This window comes from Bombina bombina, chromosome 2 (assembly GCF_027579735.1).
Source record: "Bombina bombina isolate aBomBom1 chromosome 2, aBomBom1.pri, whole genome shotgun sequence".
NCBI lineage: Eukaryota > Metazoa > Chordata > Amphibia > Anura > Bombinatoridae > Bombina > Bombina bombina.
Window position 1 is genome coordinate 814,784,152 of NC_069500.1, and position 15,156 is coordinate 814,799,307.

The following is a 15,156-nucleotide window of genomic DNA, read 5'->3' on the forward strand; positions in this document are numbered from 1 at the left end:
AGAAAAACGGTATATAATATGTGTGGGTACAGTAAATGAGTAGGAGGAAGAGAACAGGTAAACACAAACACAGCAGAAAAGTAAAAATAGACCTGGTCCCAAAAGGTCAGAAAATGGAAAAGTGCTGTGGTCCTTAAGGGGTTAAAAAGAGATGCCCAGTTGATATATAGATTAGGCACAATATATCTAAAGGGATTGAGAACACATGTGGACTTGTCTTTATTTTACTAATATGACTCTGAATAAATTATTTATTGATTTCAACTTCAAATTGGGTGTTATAACTTAAAGTTACATTTTTATCGGTCCCTAGGGACCACATTATTTTTTTGTGCAATACTGTGCTTTTTTGAACAGTGTACTACATAGTATTACAGGAATTCATCTAGTGATACCTTTTAGAATAAGGTACATATTCAACACAAGGCAAGTAATACCAATGGCACAATATTAACAACATCATTCTGAACCATCTTTTGTTTGAACGAATGTTTCCCCATATTGCTTCACACATGCTTTGGGTTTTTCATCAACAAAGCCACTAGAGACACTGAATATTACTTTTATGTAAAAAGGTAATACATTTTGATCCCTAATTCTAGTCTGGTTGATTTATGAATCTCCAGTTATGCAAATTACCATAATATACTTGACAAATTACGCAGTCAACATTGAAACAAGCCCCCAGTCACTGACGCAATTTGCATCATTGAGCTTTTCAAACCGCGGGTATTTCAACTGTGCAGTTACATTGTAGGTCGTTCACTGTTTGGGAATGGCGGCTTGAAACTGAAATGTTTACAAAGTATGCAATCTGATGTGACTGCAATATAATAAGATCTAAGTTATATACTGTGTATTTTGAATCTAGCATGTAATTTTTAGCCTTGAACATAGAAATGTCCAACAAATTTGTTTACAGTATATTAATGAAAGTTAGCATGGTAATAGACGGTGTATCACTATAGATGTTTGCTAACATGATGTGTCTCTATGTAATGATTATAACAGAGAGTGAATCGCTATAGAAGTTTGATTATATGGTGCTACTTAAAGTAGCGAATGATAAAATATCGATGCTATAAGAGTATGGGAAAAATTCATTTGATACAATTGTAACTACATTTAAGAAGCAAAACTTTCAAAATATATAAACTGATATTTTTTTAGATATATACATTGAGAATATTGTATGTGAGAAAATACTGTCTTCTTTCACATATATATATAATTTGGTAAGTTGGAAATTTTTTACAAATGTTTTGTATAAATAATGAGATGATGGTTGGGGATGATAATTCAAGTTTTTCATATGTTTCCATTTATTATTGCGTGCATAAATTTTGTACATATGACTGATTTGTTAATATTATACTTATAGATAGTGATGTCGCAAACTTAAAAATTTCGGTTCGCGAACGGCGGACTCAAACTTCCGCTATTGTTCGCGAACCGGCGAACCACGCGAACCGCCATTGACTTCAATAGGCAGGCAAACTTTAAAACCCACAAGGACTCTCTCTGGCCACAATAGTGATGGAAAAGTTGTTTCAAGGGGACTAACACCTGGACTGTGGCATGCTGGAGGGGGATCCATGTCCAAACTCCCAGGGAAAATTACATAGTTGATGCAGAGTCTGCTTTTAACCCATAAAGGGCCTAAATCACCTAACATTCCTAAATTGTTTGCAATAACTTGCTTTAAAACATCAGTTATGATGTCGTATCGATCATGTAGTGTAAGGGTTACGCCCGCTTCACAGTGACAGACCAAATTCCAAGTGTAACGCACCGCAAACAACCGCAAACAGTCCATTTCCACAACCACAATATAGATCGATTTGATAGATAGATACATAGATTACATAGCTCAATAGATGCAATATACATATGATCGATACAAATTACATAGATCAATAGATGCAATATACATTTGATAGATACGAATTACATAGACATAGATCAATAGATGCACTATCCATTTGATAGATACGAATGTTATCGATCCAAAGATGCAATATACATTTGATAGATACGAATTACATCAATCAAAAGATGCAATTTACATTCTATAGATACGAATTACATTGATCAATAGATGCAATATACATTTGATAGATACGTTTGATAGTTAGATAGATTTGATTACTCTTCCTCTTCCTCTTCACGCTCATCTACGGCCTGATCCAGCACTCTTCGCAGGGCACGCTCCAGGAAGAAAACAAATGGTATGATGTCGCTGATGGTGCCTTCGGTGCGACTGACAAGGTTTGTCACCTCCTCAAAAGGACGCATGAGCCTACAGGCATTGCGCATGAGTGTCCAGTAATTTGGCAAAAAAATCCCCAGCTTCCCAGAGGCTGGCCTAGCACCCCGGTCATACAAATACTTGTTAACAGCTTTTTCTTGTTGGAGCAGGCGGTCGAACATTAGGAGTGTTGAATTCCACCGTGTTGGGCTTTTGCAAATCAAGCGCCTTACTGGCAGGTTGTTTCAACGCTGGATATCGGACAAGTGTACCATGGCCGTGTAGGAACGCCTGAAATGGCCACACACCTTCCTGGCCTGCTTCAGGACGTCCTGTAAGCCTGGGTATTTATGCACAAAGCATTGTACAATCAGATTACACACATGTGCCATGCACAGCACATGTGTCAACTTGCCCAATTTCAAGGCCGCCACCAAATTACTTCCATTGTCAGAAACAACCTTGCCAATCTCCAGTTGGTGCGGAGTCAGCCACTGATCCACCTGTGCGTTCAGGGCGGTCAGGAGTGCTGGTGCGGTGTGACTCTCCTCTTTCAGCAAGTCAACCCCAAGACGGCATGACACTGCCGTATCCGGGATGTGGAATAGTACCTGGGGAGCTGGGGGGGGGGTGCCATTGATGTGGAGCAAGACGCAGAAGCAGAAGAGGACTCAGCCGAGGAAGAGGTTATGGAAGATGTTATGGAAGAGGATGCAGTAGGAAGGATTAGAGGAGGTAGCAGCAGGCCTGCCTGCAAGTCGTGGCGGTGTCACCAACTCTTCTGCAGAACCACGCATTCCATGCTTGTCAGACGTCAGCAGGTTTACCCAATGCGCAGTGTAGGTGATATACCTGCCCTGACCATGCTTTGCAGACCAGCTATCCGTGGTCATATGGACCCTTGCCCCAACGCTGTGTGCCAGACATGCCATTTCTTCTTTTCGAACAACAGAGTACAGGTTTGGGATTGCCTTTTGTGAAAATAAATTTCTGCCAGGTACCTTCCACTGCGGTGTCCCAATAGATACAAATTTTTTGAAAGCATCAGACTCCACCAGCTTGTATGGTAAAAGCAGGCAGGCTAACAGTTCAGACAAGCCAGCTCTCAGACACCGGGCAAGGGGGTGACTTTGAGAAATTGGCTTCTTACGCTCAAACATGTCCTTGACAGACACCTGACTGTGGGCAGATGACCAGGAACTGCTACGTAAGAGAGACTCAGTGGAGGATGGTTGAGAGGGGGCAAGGAGGACAGCAGTGGTTGACGTGGCTGAAGATGCTGGAGCAGGAGGAGGAGGGCGGCTTTGAGTTTGTGTGCTGCTTCTACTCATGTGTTCTTCCCATCGGCGTTTGTGATGGGAGACCATGTGCCTTCGCAAAGCAGTTGTACCTAGATGGGTGTTGGACTTCCCACGACTCTTTTGGCACAGGTTGCAAATGGCATCGCTGTTGTCAGAGGCAGACACACAACAAAAATGCCACACTGCTGAGCTCTGCGATGACAGCATTCTAGTGGTGGCAACAGCATGCGTTGATGGTTGTCGGCGTGCTGTCTGGCTGCTCCCGGGTGCCGATGCATGCTGTCTGACTGTGCCACTAGCTCCTTGCGACGACCTCCCCCTGCTTCCAACTCATCTCCTCCTCCTCCTCTCTGTCTCCCCATCTGAACTTTCCCCCTCTTCTTCTTCTCTTCTAGCAGGCACCCACGTGACATCCACCGACACATCATCATCAACTGCTTCACTTGTATCTGACACATCAAGAAAGGAAGCAGCAGCGGGTACAACATCATGATCATCACACCGTACCTCCATGTCTGTAATGCTGCCTGACTGAGACATATCACTGTTATCTACATCCTCTGTCAATGATGGTTGCGCATCACTCATTTCTTCCAACTGATGTGTCAATAACTCCTGTGACAGATCAAGTGAAGCGGCTGTGGTGCTAGTGTTGGTGGTGGCGACAGGCGGGCGAGTGGCACTGGTCACTAGAGAGGTGCCCAAAGCACAGCTGGATGTAGATGGTGCGTCAAGGTTAGGAGGACTAGGAGTGGAAGCTGTAGAAGATTGGGTGTCCTGTGTTAGCCATTCAACTAGGTCCTCCTCTGAACTTTTTGTGTCCCCCCTGGCACCCTGCATCTGAACAATGTGCATATTTGTAGGGTCTAAAGGAATCACAGCACCACGACGGAACCTGCGTGGTGGCCTGCCTCTGCCTGTCATTTTTTTTAAAAATGTACACTTACAATACTATTAAACAAATTATCAGTCGTGGCACTGGGCAAGTGGGCACAGTATACGCTGTGAGCCTGACAACAAAAAAAAGACTGATGTTTCAAAGTCAAAAATGCTTATTTTTTAAATATTAAAAGTACTGTGACAACAAATATGATTGGTGGCACTAGTTGGCAAGTGGGCCTGTCTGGCACACACGCTGGGAGGAAGGCAACTGCAATTAGATTACACTAGCTGAGTCATGCTTCTTAGTCAAAAAAAATTTTTTATAAAAATTTACAATACTGTTTGTTACAACAAATATGATTGGTGGCACTAGTTGGAAATGGAAAGTGGGCCTGGCACACACGTTGGCAGGCAGGCAACTGCAATTCAATGGCACTAGGAGACTGATGATTCACAGTCCAAAAAGTTATGATTTAAAATATTTTCAATACTGTTACAACAAATATGATTGGTGGCAGAAGTTGGCTAGTGGCCCTGGCACACACGCTGGCAGGCAGGAGGAAACTGAAATTCAATGGCACTAGGAGACTGAAGATTCACAGTCCAAAAAGTTATGATTTAAAATATTTTCAATACTGTTACAACAAATATGATTGGTGGCAGTAGTTGGCTAGTGGGCCTGGCACACACGCTGGCAGGCAGGCAACTGCAATTCAATGGCACTAGGAGACTGAAGATTCACAGTCCAAAAAGTTATAATTTAAAATATTTTCAATACTGTTACAACAAAGATGATTGGTGGCAGTAGTTGGCTAGTGGGCCTGGCACACACGCTGGCAGGCAGGCAACTGCAATTCAATGGCACTAGGAGACTGAAGATTCACAGTCCAAAAAGTTATGATTTAAAATATTTTCAAAACTGTTACAACAAATATGATTGGTGGCAGAAGTTGGCAAGTGGGCCTGGCACACACGCTGGCAGGCAGGAGGAAACTGCAATTCAATGGCACTAGGAGACTGATGATTCACAGTCCAAAAAGTTATGATTTAAAATATTTTCAAAACTGTTACAACAAATATGATTGGTGGCAGAAGTTGGCTAGTGGGCCTGGCAAACACGCTGGCAGGCAGGAGGAAACTGCAATTCAATAGCACTAGCAGACTGATGATTCACAGTCTAAGAATTTTTTATTTTAAATTTTTACAATACTGTTACAACTAATATGATAGGTGTAACTAGTTGGCAAGTGGGCCTGGCACACACGCTGTCAGGCAGGCAACTGCAATTCAATGGCACTAGGAGACTGAAGATTCACAGTCTAAAAAGTTATGATTTAAAATATTTTCAATACTGTTACAACAAAGATGATTGGTGGCAGTAGTTGGCTAGTGGGCCAGGCACACACGCTGGCAGGCAGGCAACTGAAATTCAATGGCACTAGGAGACTGATGGTTCACAGTCAAAAAAGTTATGATATAAAATATTTTCAATACTGTTACAACAAATATGATTGGTGGCAGAAGTTGGCTAGTGGGCCTGGCACACACGCTGCCAGGTGGGAGGAAACTGCAATTCAATGGCACAAGGAGACTGAAGATTCACAGTCCAAAAGGTTATGATTTAAAATATTTTCAATACTGTTACAACAAATATGGTTGGTGGCAGTAGTTGGCTAGTGGGCCTGGCACACACGCTGGCAGGCAGGCAACTGCAATTCGATGGCACTAGGAGACTGATGATTCAAAGTTCAAAAAGTTATGAATTAGAAAATTTTAAATACTGTTACAACAAATATGATTGGTGGCAGTAGTTGGCTAGTGGGCCTGGCACACACGCTGGCAGGCAACTGCAATTAGATTACACTAGCAGACTGATCTTTCAGAGTCAAAAAATTATTATTTTTAATATTTAAACTACTGTTATAACAAATATGATTGGTGGCACTAGTTGGCAAGTGGGCCTGGCACACACGCTGGCAGGCAGGCAACTGCAATTCAATGGCACTAGCAGGATGATGATTCACAGTCAAAAAAGATTTTATTTTAAATATTTAAACTACTGTTATAATAACAAATATGATTCGTGGCACTAGTTGGAAAGTGGGCCTGGCACACACGCTGGCAGACAGGCAACTGCAATTAAATAACAATAGCAGACTGATGTAACAGTTTGTTTTTAAAAAAGTTAAAAAAATGTTACAACAGATAGGAGTAATCGCACTCAGGATAGAACTAGGCACAGTAGGTGCTGGCAGCCTGACACACAGGCTGGCACTAGTGGTGGCAGGCTGGCCTGTAAACTAAAATTAAATAACACTAGAAGACTGATGTAAAACATTTTTTTTACAAAAATTAATATAATGTTACACCAGATAGGAGTCATGGACTGGCACTGAGGATGGAAGTAGGCACAGTTTATGCTGGCAGCCTGACACACAGGCTGGCACTAATGGCAGCCTGGCTGGCTTGTCAACTAAAATTAAATAACACTAGAAGAGGACTGATGTAAAAAAAAAATTTTTTTAAATTTACACTGATGTTGTTACAACAGATATAAGTGGTGGGAAAAAGAGATATTTATCTGTGTCACACTATATGATGTGGGCCAGAAACACACAGGCCTGATGGAAAAAGAAATTAGATTACACTAGCTAAATGATTTAAATATTTTTTTTTTTAATTTAAAAAAAAGGTTAAGCACATATGAGTCGTGGCTGCTAGCCTAGGTAGGGCAGCAATTAAACACAGTATGCTCTGTAAGTCAGAAACACACAGGCCTGATAGAAAATAAAATTAGATTACACTAGCAAAATGATTTAAAGGTTATATTTTTTAATTGAAAAAAAGGTTAAGCACATATGAGTCGTGGCTGCTAGCCTAGGTAGGGCAGCAATTAAACACAGTATGTTCTGTAAGTCAGAAACACACAGGCCTGATAGAAAATAAAATTAGATTACACTAGCAAAATGATTTAAAGGTTTTTTTTTTTAATTGAAAAAAAGGTTAAGCACATATGAGTCATGGCTGCTAGCCTAGGTAGGGCAGCAATTAAACACAGTATGCTCTGTAAGTCAGAAACACACAGGCCTGATAGAAAATACAATTAGATTACACTAGCAAAATGATTTTAAGGTTTTTTTTTTAATTGAAAAAAAGGTTAAGCACATATGAGTCGTGGCTGCTAGCCTAGGTAGGGCAGCAATTAACCACAGTATGCTCTGTAAGTCAGAAACACACAGGCCTGATAGAAAATAAAATTAGATTACACTAGCAATATGATTTAAAGGGTTTTTTTTTAATTGAAAAAAAGGTTAAGCACATATGAGTCGTGGCTGCTAGCCTAGGTAGGGCAGCAATTAAACACAGTATGCTGCTGAGTAAGTCAGAAACACACAGGCCTGATAGAAAATGAAATTAGATTACACTAGCAAAATGATTTAAAAGTTTTTTTTTTAAATTTAAAATAAGGTTAAGCAGATATGAGTGGTGGCTGGCACAGAGCAATTAACCAAAAGACTGAAAAAACTGAAGTATATGCTGTGTGAGCCTGAGAGACACAGGCCTGATAGAAAATGAAAATAAATTACACTAGCAAAATAATTTCAAATTTTTGTTCGTTAAATTTAAACTAATGTTAAGCAGATATCAATGGTGGCAGTAATCACAGTATATGCTGTGAGCCTCACACACAGGCTGAAAGCCAGGCAAATGCAAATAAAAATACAAAGAAAAAAAAAAAAACGACTGAAGTTATAGCCCTAAAAAGGGCTTTTTGGGGTGCTGTCCTTGCAGCAGAGATCAGGACTGTAGTGGACACTAAATACACTATCCTAGCTATCTATTTCCCTATTATGTCAGCAGCAGCAGCACTAAAGCTCCTCTCACTTAGAAAGCAAGATCGTAATGAGTCTAAAATGGCTGCTGCCAAGGAGCTGGGAGGGTCTGTGAGGGAGTGTCTGCTGCTGATTGGCTCTAATGTGTCAGAAGGCTGTGACATACAGGGTCAAACTTTCCTCAATGATGACACATAGGGGGGGGATCGAACATTGCATATGTTCGCCCGCAGCGGCGAACGCGAACAAGCTATGTTCGCAGGGAACCATTCGCGGGCGAACAGTTCGGGACATCACTACTTATAGATTGTCTTGAGAAAGGCTCACTGTATGAGCCGAAATGTTGACTTTAGTGATGCTACATTGTTAATAAAAATATAATTTTAATTCAACAAAGACCTGTGAGTGTCCTCCATACAACATTTGAATATATGAAAACTATTTGAGGAGACACCTGGGCCATATACGCAACATCCAAGAGAGGGAGTGCATGAAGTAGAATATATATATATATATATATATATATATATACTGTATATATACTGTATATACAGTATATATATATATGTATAGGAAAAAAAAAAGTTTGAGTAACATATTATACTAAAGTAATACAATGACCAATTTACAAAATCTTTACTGCATATATTTGGATAAAAAATTGTATTTATTTATTTGAAGCACATATACTTCTGGAAAGGACATACTCGAGCTACTTACCTTTATGTTATCATAGATGAAAGAATAGAATATTTGCTGATATCTATTTTTCTTCTGCCCCATGAAACAATAGCAGCAATTATCTGAAGTAAAAAAATAAGAAGTGGTCTCTTAACTAAGTTGAAAAATAAAGATTTCCCATTACAAACAATAAGAGAAAACCACGTCTTGTACAATTTCGCAAAAATCTAGCATTTGGAAAGCTATGAGGTAGATTGGGTTTTCTGTTAAAAAAATATACAAAACAAATATAGAAAGCAAACTAAATTTAAAGTGTATGAGTCCTTCCCTAGTTATAAATAACCTTCAGAAACAATTATTTTTACTGGTTTTGATAAATTAGAGGGGGAAAGGTGAACGGAAAAATCTGGGTAGTGGTCCATTAACGTGAAAGATCGGCTACTTAGAGGCAGAGGTCATGTGATCAGAGTGGACAGATCTGAACAAGCCCAAGCTGAGCCCACAGCCTAGAGTAGGGGGTCAGCAACCTTAGCACCCCAGATGTTTTGGAACTACATTTCCCATGATGCTCAGACACACTTTAGGCCCTAGTGGGAAAAGCAGTGATCTGCCATTAGTGACAGCCATCTTGAAGCTTTAAGATCCAGCCTGCTTTGTCACCACTAATTTAAACTTAATGCTCAACTAAATGTGAGTGTCACAAATGCTTCTGAATTGCCGCCCCTGAACATTTGCGGCCAATCAGACGCTAGCATGGGGTGTCAATCATCTTGATCGTATCATTTGTCTCATCAAATGTATGCAGGTATGCTGGCCAATAGAAAACAGTATGTAGGATGCACCTTTAGGGAAGCTATAGAGAGGATCCAAAAACACCTCTCAGATATAAAGAGATCTGACCCACGCTCAGAATTGGCCAAGCATTTTATCACTGAACATGATACAAAAAGAGGAGGTGATACAAGTAAACTATTGTTTAAAAGAGAGGGTTTTTGGATCTTTACTCTTGCTTCATGTATTCCCAATGGTTATAACTCGGTCTATGATATCATTAATTTTAGGAATGATAAATATCTTAATGCAAATATGAGTGTATATTTTTGCATTATGGTAGTACGCCATGATACTATAGCAGGGTTTTATAAAAGTATAGAGTTAAATAAATTGATGTAAATTGTACATAAGTTGTACATACAATTTTATTTATTAATAATTATATATTATTTAGCAGGGCATATGTACCATTTAAGTACACAAACTAAGGTTAGGCTTTTATTTGCCAGATAATAATGTCACATTGTTCATATTGGACATTATAACTGCTGTTGATATGCTCTAGTAATAGTGGTTGTATTTATTTATTTGCAATTTTTCATTTAATTATTTAACCATACCCCGACTAAGCTATAGTTATTTGTGAGGATTGATGATATTCATTTAATAAAATGGAAATGAATCAGTGGCATTTTACAGCCACTGTACTATGTATTATGAAATATATCAAGAAGAGTTAGTTAGAAATCTGAGCACACTTTATATCACATGTGATGTTAATATCCAATGGAGTATAGCTTCAGGTATAAATTTTAGTGTTGTTTTTACCTTGGTTGTGTCTATGATTAAGGCCACAGGCCAAAACATATCAGACGGGTTTCACTTGAAGCTGTTTTAATTGTGCTAATAAAATTATAAGTTTTAAAGAAGTTTGTGCAAGCAAATCAATTTTTTGCATTAATTTCTATAGGGGAATGAGCACATGTGATCATGTTTGCGTGATAGTGTGGTGTTAGTTATGGGAGAATGCGTGAACTCAATCACAAATTTTGAATTTCGACTTTAATTTGGGTTACCGCTAGAGAACCACAGTTTAATTTGAACTTGTAATATCAGCCCAACCCGACTAGCACAAAAATTAAAATCCTAGCGATAGTGAAAACGCAAAATACTGCTCCACTTGTAATCTATATTAGAAAACAATAGATGTAATAGCTAAATGTAAACAAAAACAATTGAAAGCTATAAGGAGGAGAGGGGGAAGAGTATTGTAAGGATTTTCATGTGAGTGTTTTCAAACTTTCATAGAAGTAAACCATACTAGTTAATTAAATGTGTGCAATTTCATATTAGTCTCAGTATTTTCTTAAATAATATGTTTAAACATTCAAATTTTGCCCCAGATGCATAGTGTGACTTGAACTAGATTTTAATTTTAATTATTTTTAAAAAAAGAAGCTTTTTTTTCCCCATGTAAGGTAAAGGGGGAGTTTTAATGCCACTAATGTATTTGAAAAGTGTAAGATTATTAGGTTATTTCTGTTCTTTCAAATTATTTGGAATGTGTTTGAATTTAGAAACCCTGCGTTAAAGCCATGAGATGCACTTTACAAAGGAATTTTGATTGATTAAAATGATGGCTATAATTTGTTGTTTATTTTCCAGATATTTTTGCTTCATCTGACCTTCAAAAATGTTTAACTAATAATGACTTTATGATTAAGATGAATCTCAGCTGCAATAACATATCATGTGAGAAGTCAGTGATATCAAACAGTAAGTGTGAATGAATGCATTACAAAGTATATGTCTGTATATGACTGCAAATTAAAGGAACCTTGAAGCAAAATTTAAATGTATGCATCAACAAGTTTTTGCTGTATTGCAAAATATCTGCATGGAATATTAATGCTAAGTACTTAAAATTGCAATTTATTTTATAAGGTGGTGAGAGTCCATGAGACATTACTCCTGGGATTCAACTCCTGGCCACTAGGAGAAGGCAAAGATTCCCAAAGCTAAAAGAGTACTTAATCCCTCCCACGTCTCTAGTATTCTAGTCTTTTCTTTGCCTCACAGGAGGAAGGGGAAAATTGAGTTGCTCCAGATTCTTTGTTAAAAGGGGTCCTCAGACCGATTTGAGACCCATTTTCCCCTCAGATTGCTGCTACTGAGAGACAACAGAGAGGAGATTGAAGATTTGGGTAGTGGTATTATCACTCCAAGTAAAGTAGTTAGTCAGAAGGCTGCCATAGGTGTCACAGGGACCAGTCCCTTAGCCTCATCAATTTACTCCAGCACAGGATGGGCTCTCTTCTGCACCCAGTTTGCACCATAGAGTTGGTGCATCTGAGGTATGTGCAGCCATTTCTTGCACTCACATTGCCCACAGGCTATTATTAGGTACATCAATAGCAAATTGTCGAAGGAGGCAGCACACAAGGATATCCAATAAAAACGGAAACTTTATTTCAGCATATGTAGAGAAAAATACAAACACTCAAACATGAGGAATAAGGGGGCGTGTCCTTACGTGTTTCGTGCCGTGCAGCACTTAGTAATAGGATAACAGTTAAATTAAGACGTGATAGCTATATACCTCCAATCATTACTCAAACAAGTAAATATGGGAGTGACAGAGCAAGCAAGAACAAGTGAATTAAAAACAACAATAAGACTTTAGAAAAGATAATGAGAACAATAACAAAAAAATGGTAAGACGATAACAGAGCAGAATCACATAATTTCATGTCAGACCTGAAAGGCCAATTTGTGTTATGCTACGTACGTACATGTTCATCATAATACATGGGGTAAATGATTAGAGACAGCACATAATACAAGTACATTAGATTAGGATGTCTTATCAGAGTATAAACCAAAGAGAGGAGCAAAAGTGAATCATTGCTATACTTGCAGGACAAATGCATATAGAAAAAATTCCCATATTATTCATTGAATAAAGGGGGCGGCTCCATTCGGGCCTATAACCCAGTTCATAATCATTTCAATGAAACATAATGTGAAATAGTGTTACATATACAAGAACACAAAAAGATACATTCTGACATAAATGGTTCATTAAATGTATTATGTACGATGTGTCAAAAAATTACCAAACCAAATGTGTTCAAGAATAATTGTACTGGTTTACGGGCAGTAATACAAGCTTAAATGAATAAACACATATCCAAAAATAAAAATTAAAATTTAAGGCATAATACAATACAAACTCACTGAAGACACAAATATATAAGAATGGAAGCTGTACTAACTATCAGATTAAAGGGATACTAAACGCAAATTATAGAGCATGCAATTTTAAGCAACATTATAATTTACTCCTATTATCAATTTTTCTTCATTTTCTTGCTATCTTTATTTAAAAAGCAGGAATGTGATGCATAGGAGCCAGCCCATTTTTGGTTGAGAACCTGGGCTGACATTTACACACCAATAAGCAAGTGCTATCCATGGTGCTAAACCTAAAATGAGCTTGCTGCTAAGATTTACATTCATGATTTTCAAATAAAGATAGCAAGACAACGAAGAAAAATTGATAATAGGAGTAAATTAGAAAGATGTTTCTGATCTGAATCATGAAAGAAAAAATTTGGGTTCAGTGTCGCTTTAAGTAAATTCAAGGTCAAACTGTGATATTCTTTGTTATCAAAATATGTTAGCCCCTCTATTTATGTATATACAATACAGATCAATATTTATAATTATGATAATTTAATCGACAACAAGGCTAAAATCCCATTCCTTATTCAGGCCATTCGGCTCCCTGGTGTCAAGCAAAAAAATCCAATAAAGTTCCTTTTTTGTGGGAATTTTATATTTGTTGCCACCTCTAAGTGGTAGCTTAGCAATATCAATCACCTTAACATTAAAATTGGATATATGCATAAAGTGTAAACCATTGAAATGTCTGGCTATACTGGACTCTTTCACATAATTTTTTACATCTCTTCTATGTTCACCAATTCTAGACCTAAGGCAATGTGAGGTCTGACCTATGTACTGTGCCCTGCATAAATTGCACTCCAAAACACCATGCAAGTAGTGCCACAATTGGCATAATGTTCAATCTTATGGACTGCTCCAGATACTGTACTTGTGAAAGTCTCAACTCTCGATATAACCTCACATGTGCCACAATTACGTGACAAACATTGGAATGTGCCTTTCACCACCTGCCCAAGACTTCACAAGAGTACAGTCAGCCCACCTGGCCGTCCCATTATTTCTGGGATAGGCTCCTTGTTTGAGCCTTTGTCAGAGTGGGTTGACTCTATTCTGCAACCATTGGTTAAAGGTTTAAGTAGCTATCTGAGAGACTCTGGTCATCTCATCTCTTTAAAAAAAACAATTGGTGTTAAGATTTTGGGTGGGTGGTGATTGATGTGGTGTCACTGTATTCTAATACTCCTCATAACCTTGGTATACAAGCCATTGAATACCTTTTACAACACAGAACAAACTTTTCTGATGAATATCGCATTTGTATTTGTGAGTGCGTCAATTTCCTACTATCCCATAATTTCTTTATGTTTGATGGCAAATATTATTTGCAAACTTGTGGTACGGCAATGGGGGCAAAATTTGCCCCCTTATTTGCAAATGTATTTATGGGATGGTGGGAGCTCAACGTCCTCTACAATGAAGGTAATCCTTTCAGGGACAACATACAATTATGCATGAGGTACATTGATGATCTCATATTTATCATCAATGGTAATTTTGTCCTTGATGATTTTATGAGATTTATAAATGAAAATGAGCTGGGCCTGAGATTTACAGGAGTGACACATAAGACTGAGGTCCAGTATCTGGATTTGAAACTCTGTGGTTCTACACAATTAAAATCAGTCATTACAGATACCTATCGCAAGCCCACTGTGGGCAATACAATACTTCATGCTAAGTCTTGTCATCCAAAGCATCTTATTAAGGCCATACCGAAGAGCCAGTTTCTTAGATTGAGAAGGAATGCTTCCTCTGAAGCTGTATTTGATGTACAAGCAAACAAATTTATACAAAGGCTTTTAGTCAGGGGTTATGACCCAATTTTACTTACTAGGGCCTTGAAAGAAGTTAAGGATAAACCCTTGATCAGTGTTAAAAGCAAGAGTCCAGAGGAGATGGTGGCTTCCCCAATGAGACTATTCTATTTTCTATGGAGTATTCTTTACAATACAGAGAGATTTGTGACATAATCAAACGAAATTTGACATTTCTGAAAGGAGATTATATACTTTCTGCTTCTGTTGACCAAATTAAATTTGTATCAAGAAAAGCACCAACTTTGGGTATTAAGGTTTCTCCTAGTTTGGTTGTCAGTAACCAGAACAGTAGGAAGGAGCTTGGCTAAATAAAAAAGGTACATTCAAATGTTTTTCACGAAATAGTGGCACATGTGAGGTTATATTGAGAG

At 38.4% G+C, this 15,156-nt stretch overlaps 1 protein-coding gene across 2 annotated transcripts in view; it reads left to right on the plus strand.

Moving 5' to 3' along the window:
• The window catches only part of LOC128648034 (CD209 antigen-like protein E), a 199,922-nt gene that overhangs the window by 17,048 nt on the left and 167,718 nt on the right, over positions 1-15,156 (plus strand). For both annotated transcript variants that reach the window (XM_053700720.1, XM_053700721.1), the window contains one exon: positions 11,385-11,495. In XM_053700720.1, coding sequence (XP_053556695.1) covers positions 11,385-11,495 — 111 coding nt within the window. The remainder of the gene's footprint in view (positions 1-11,384; positions 11,496-15,156) is intronic.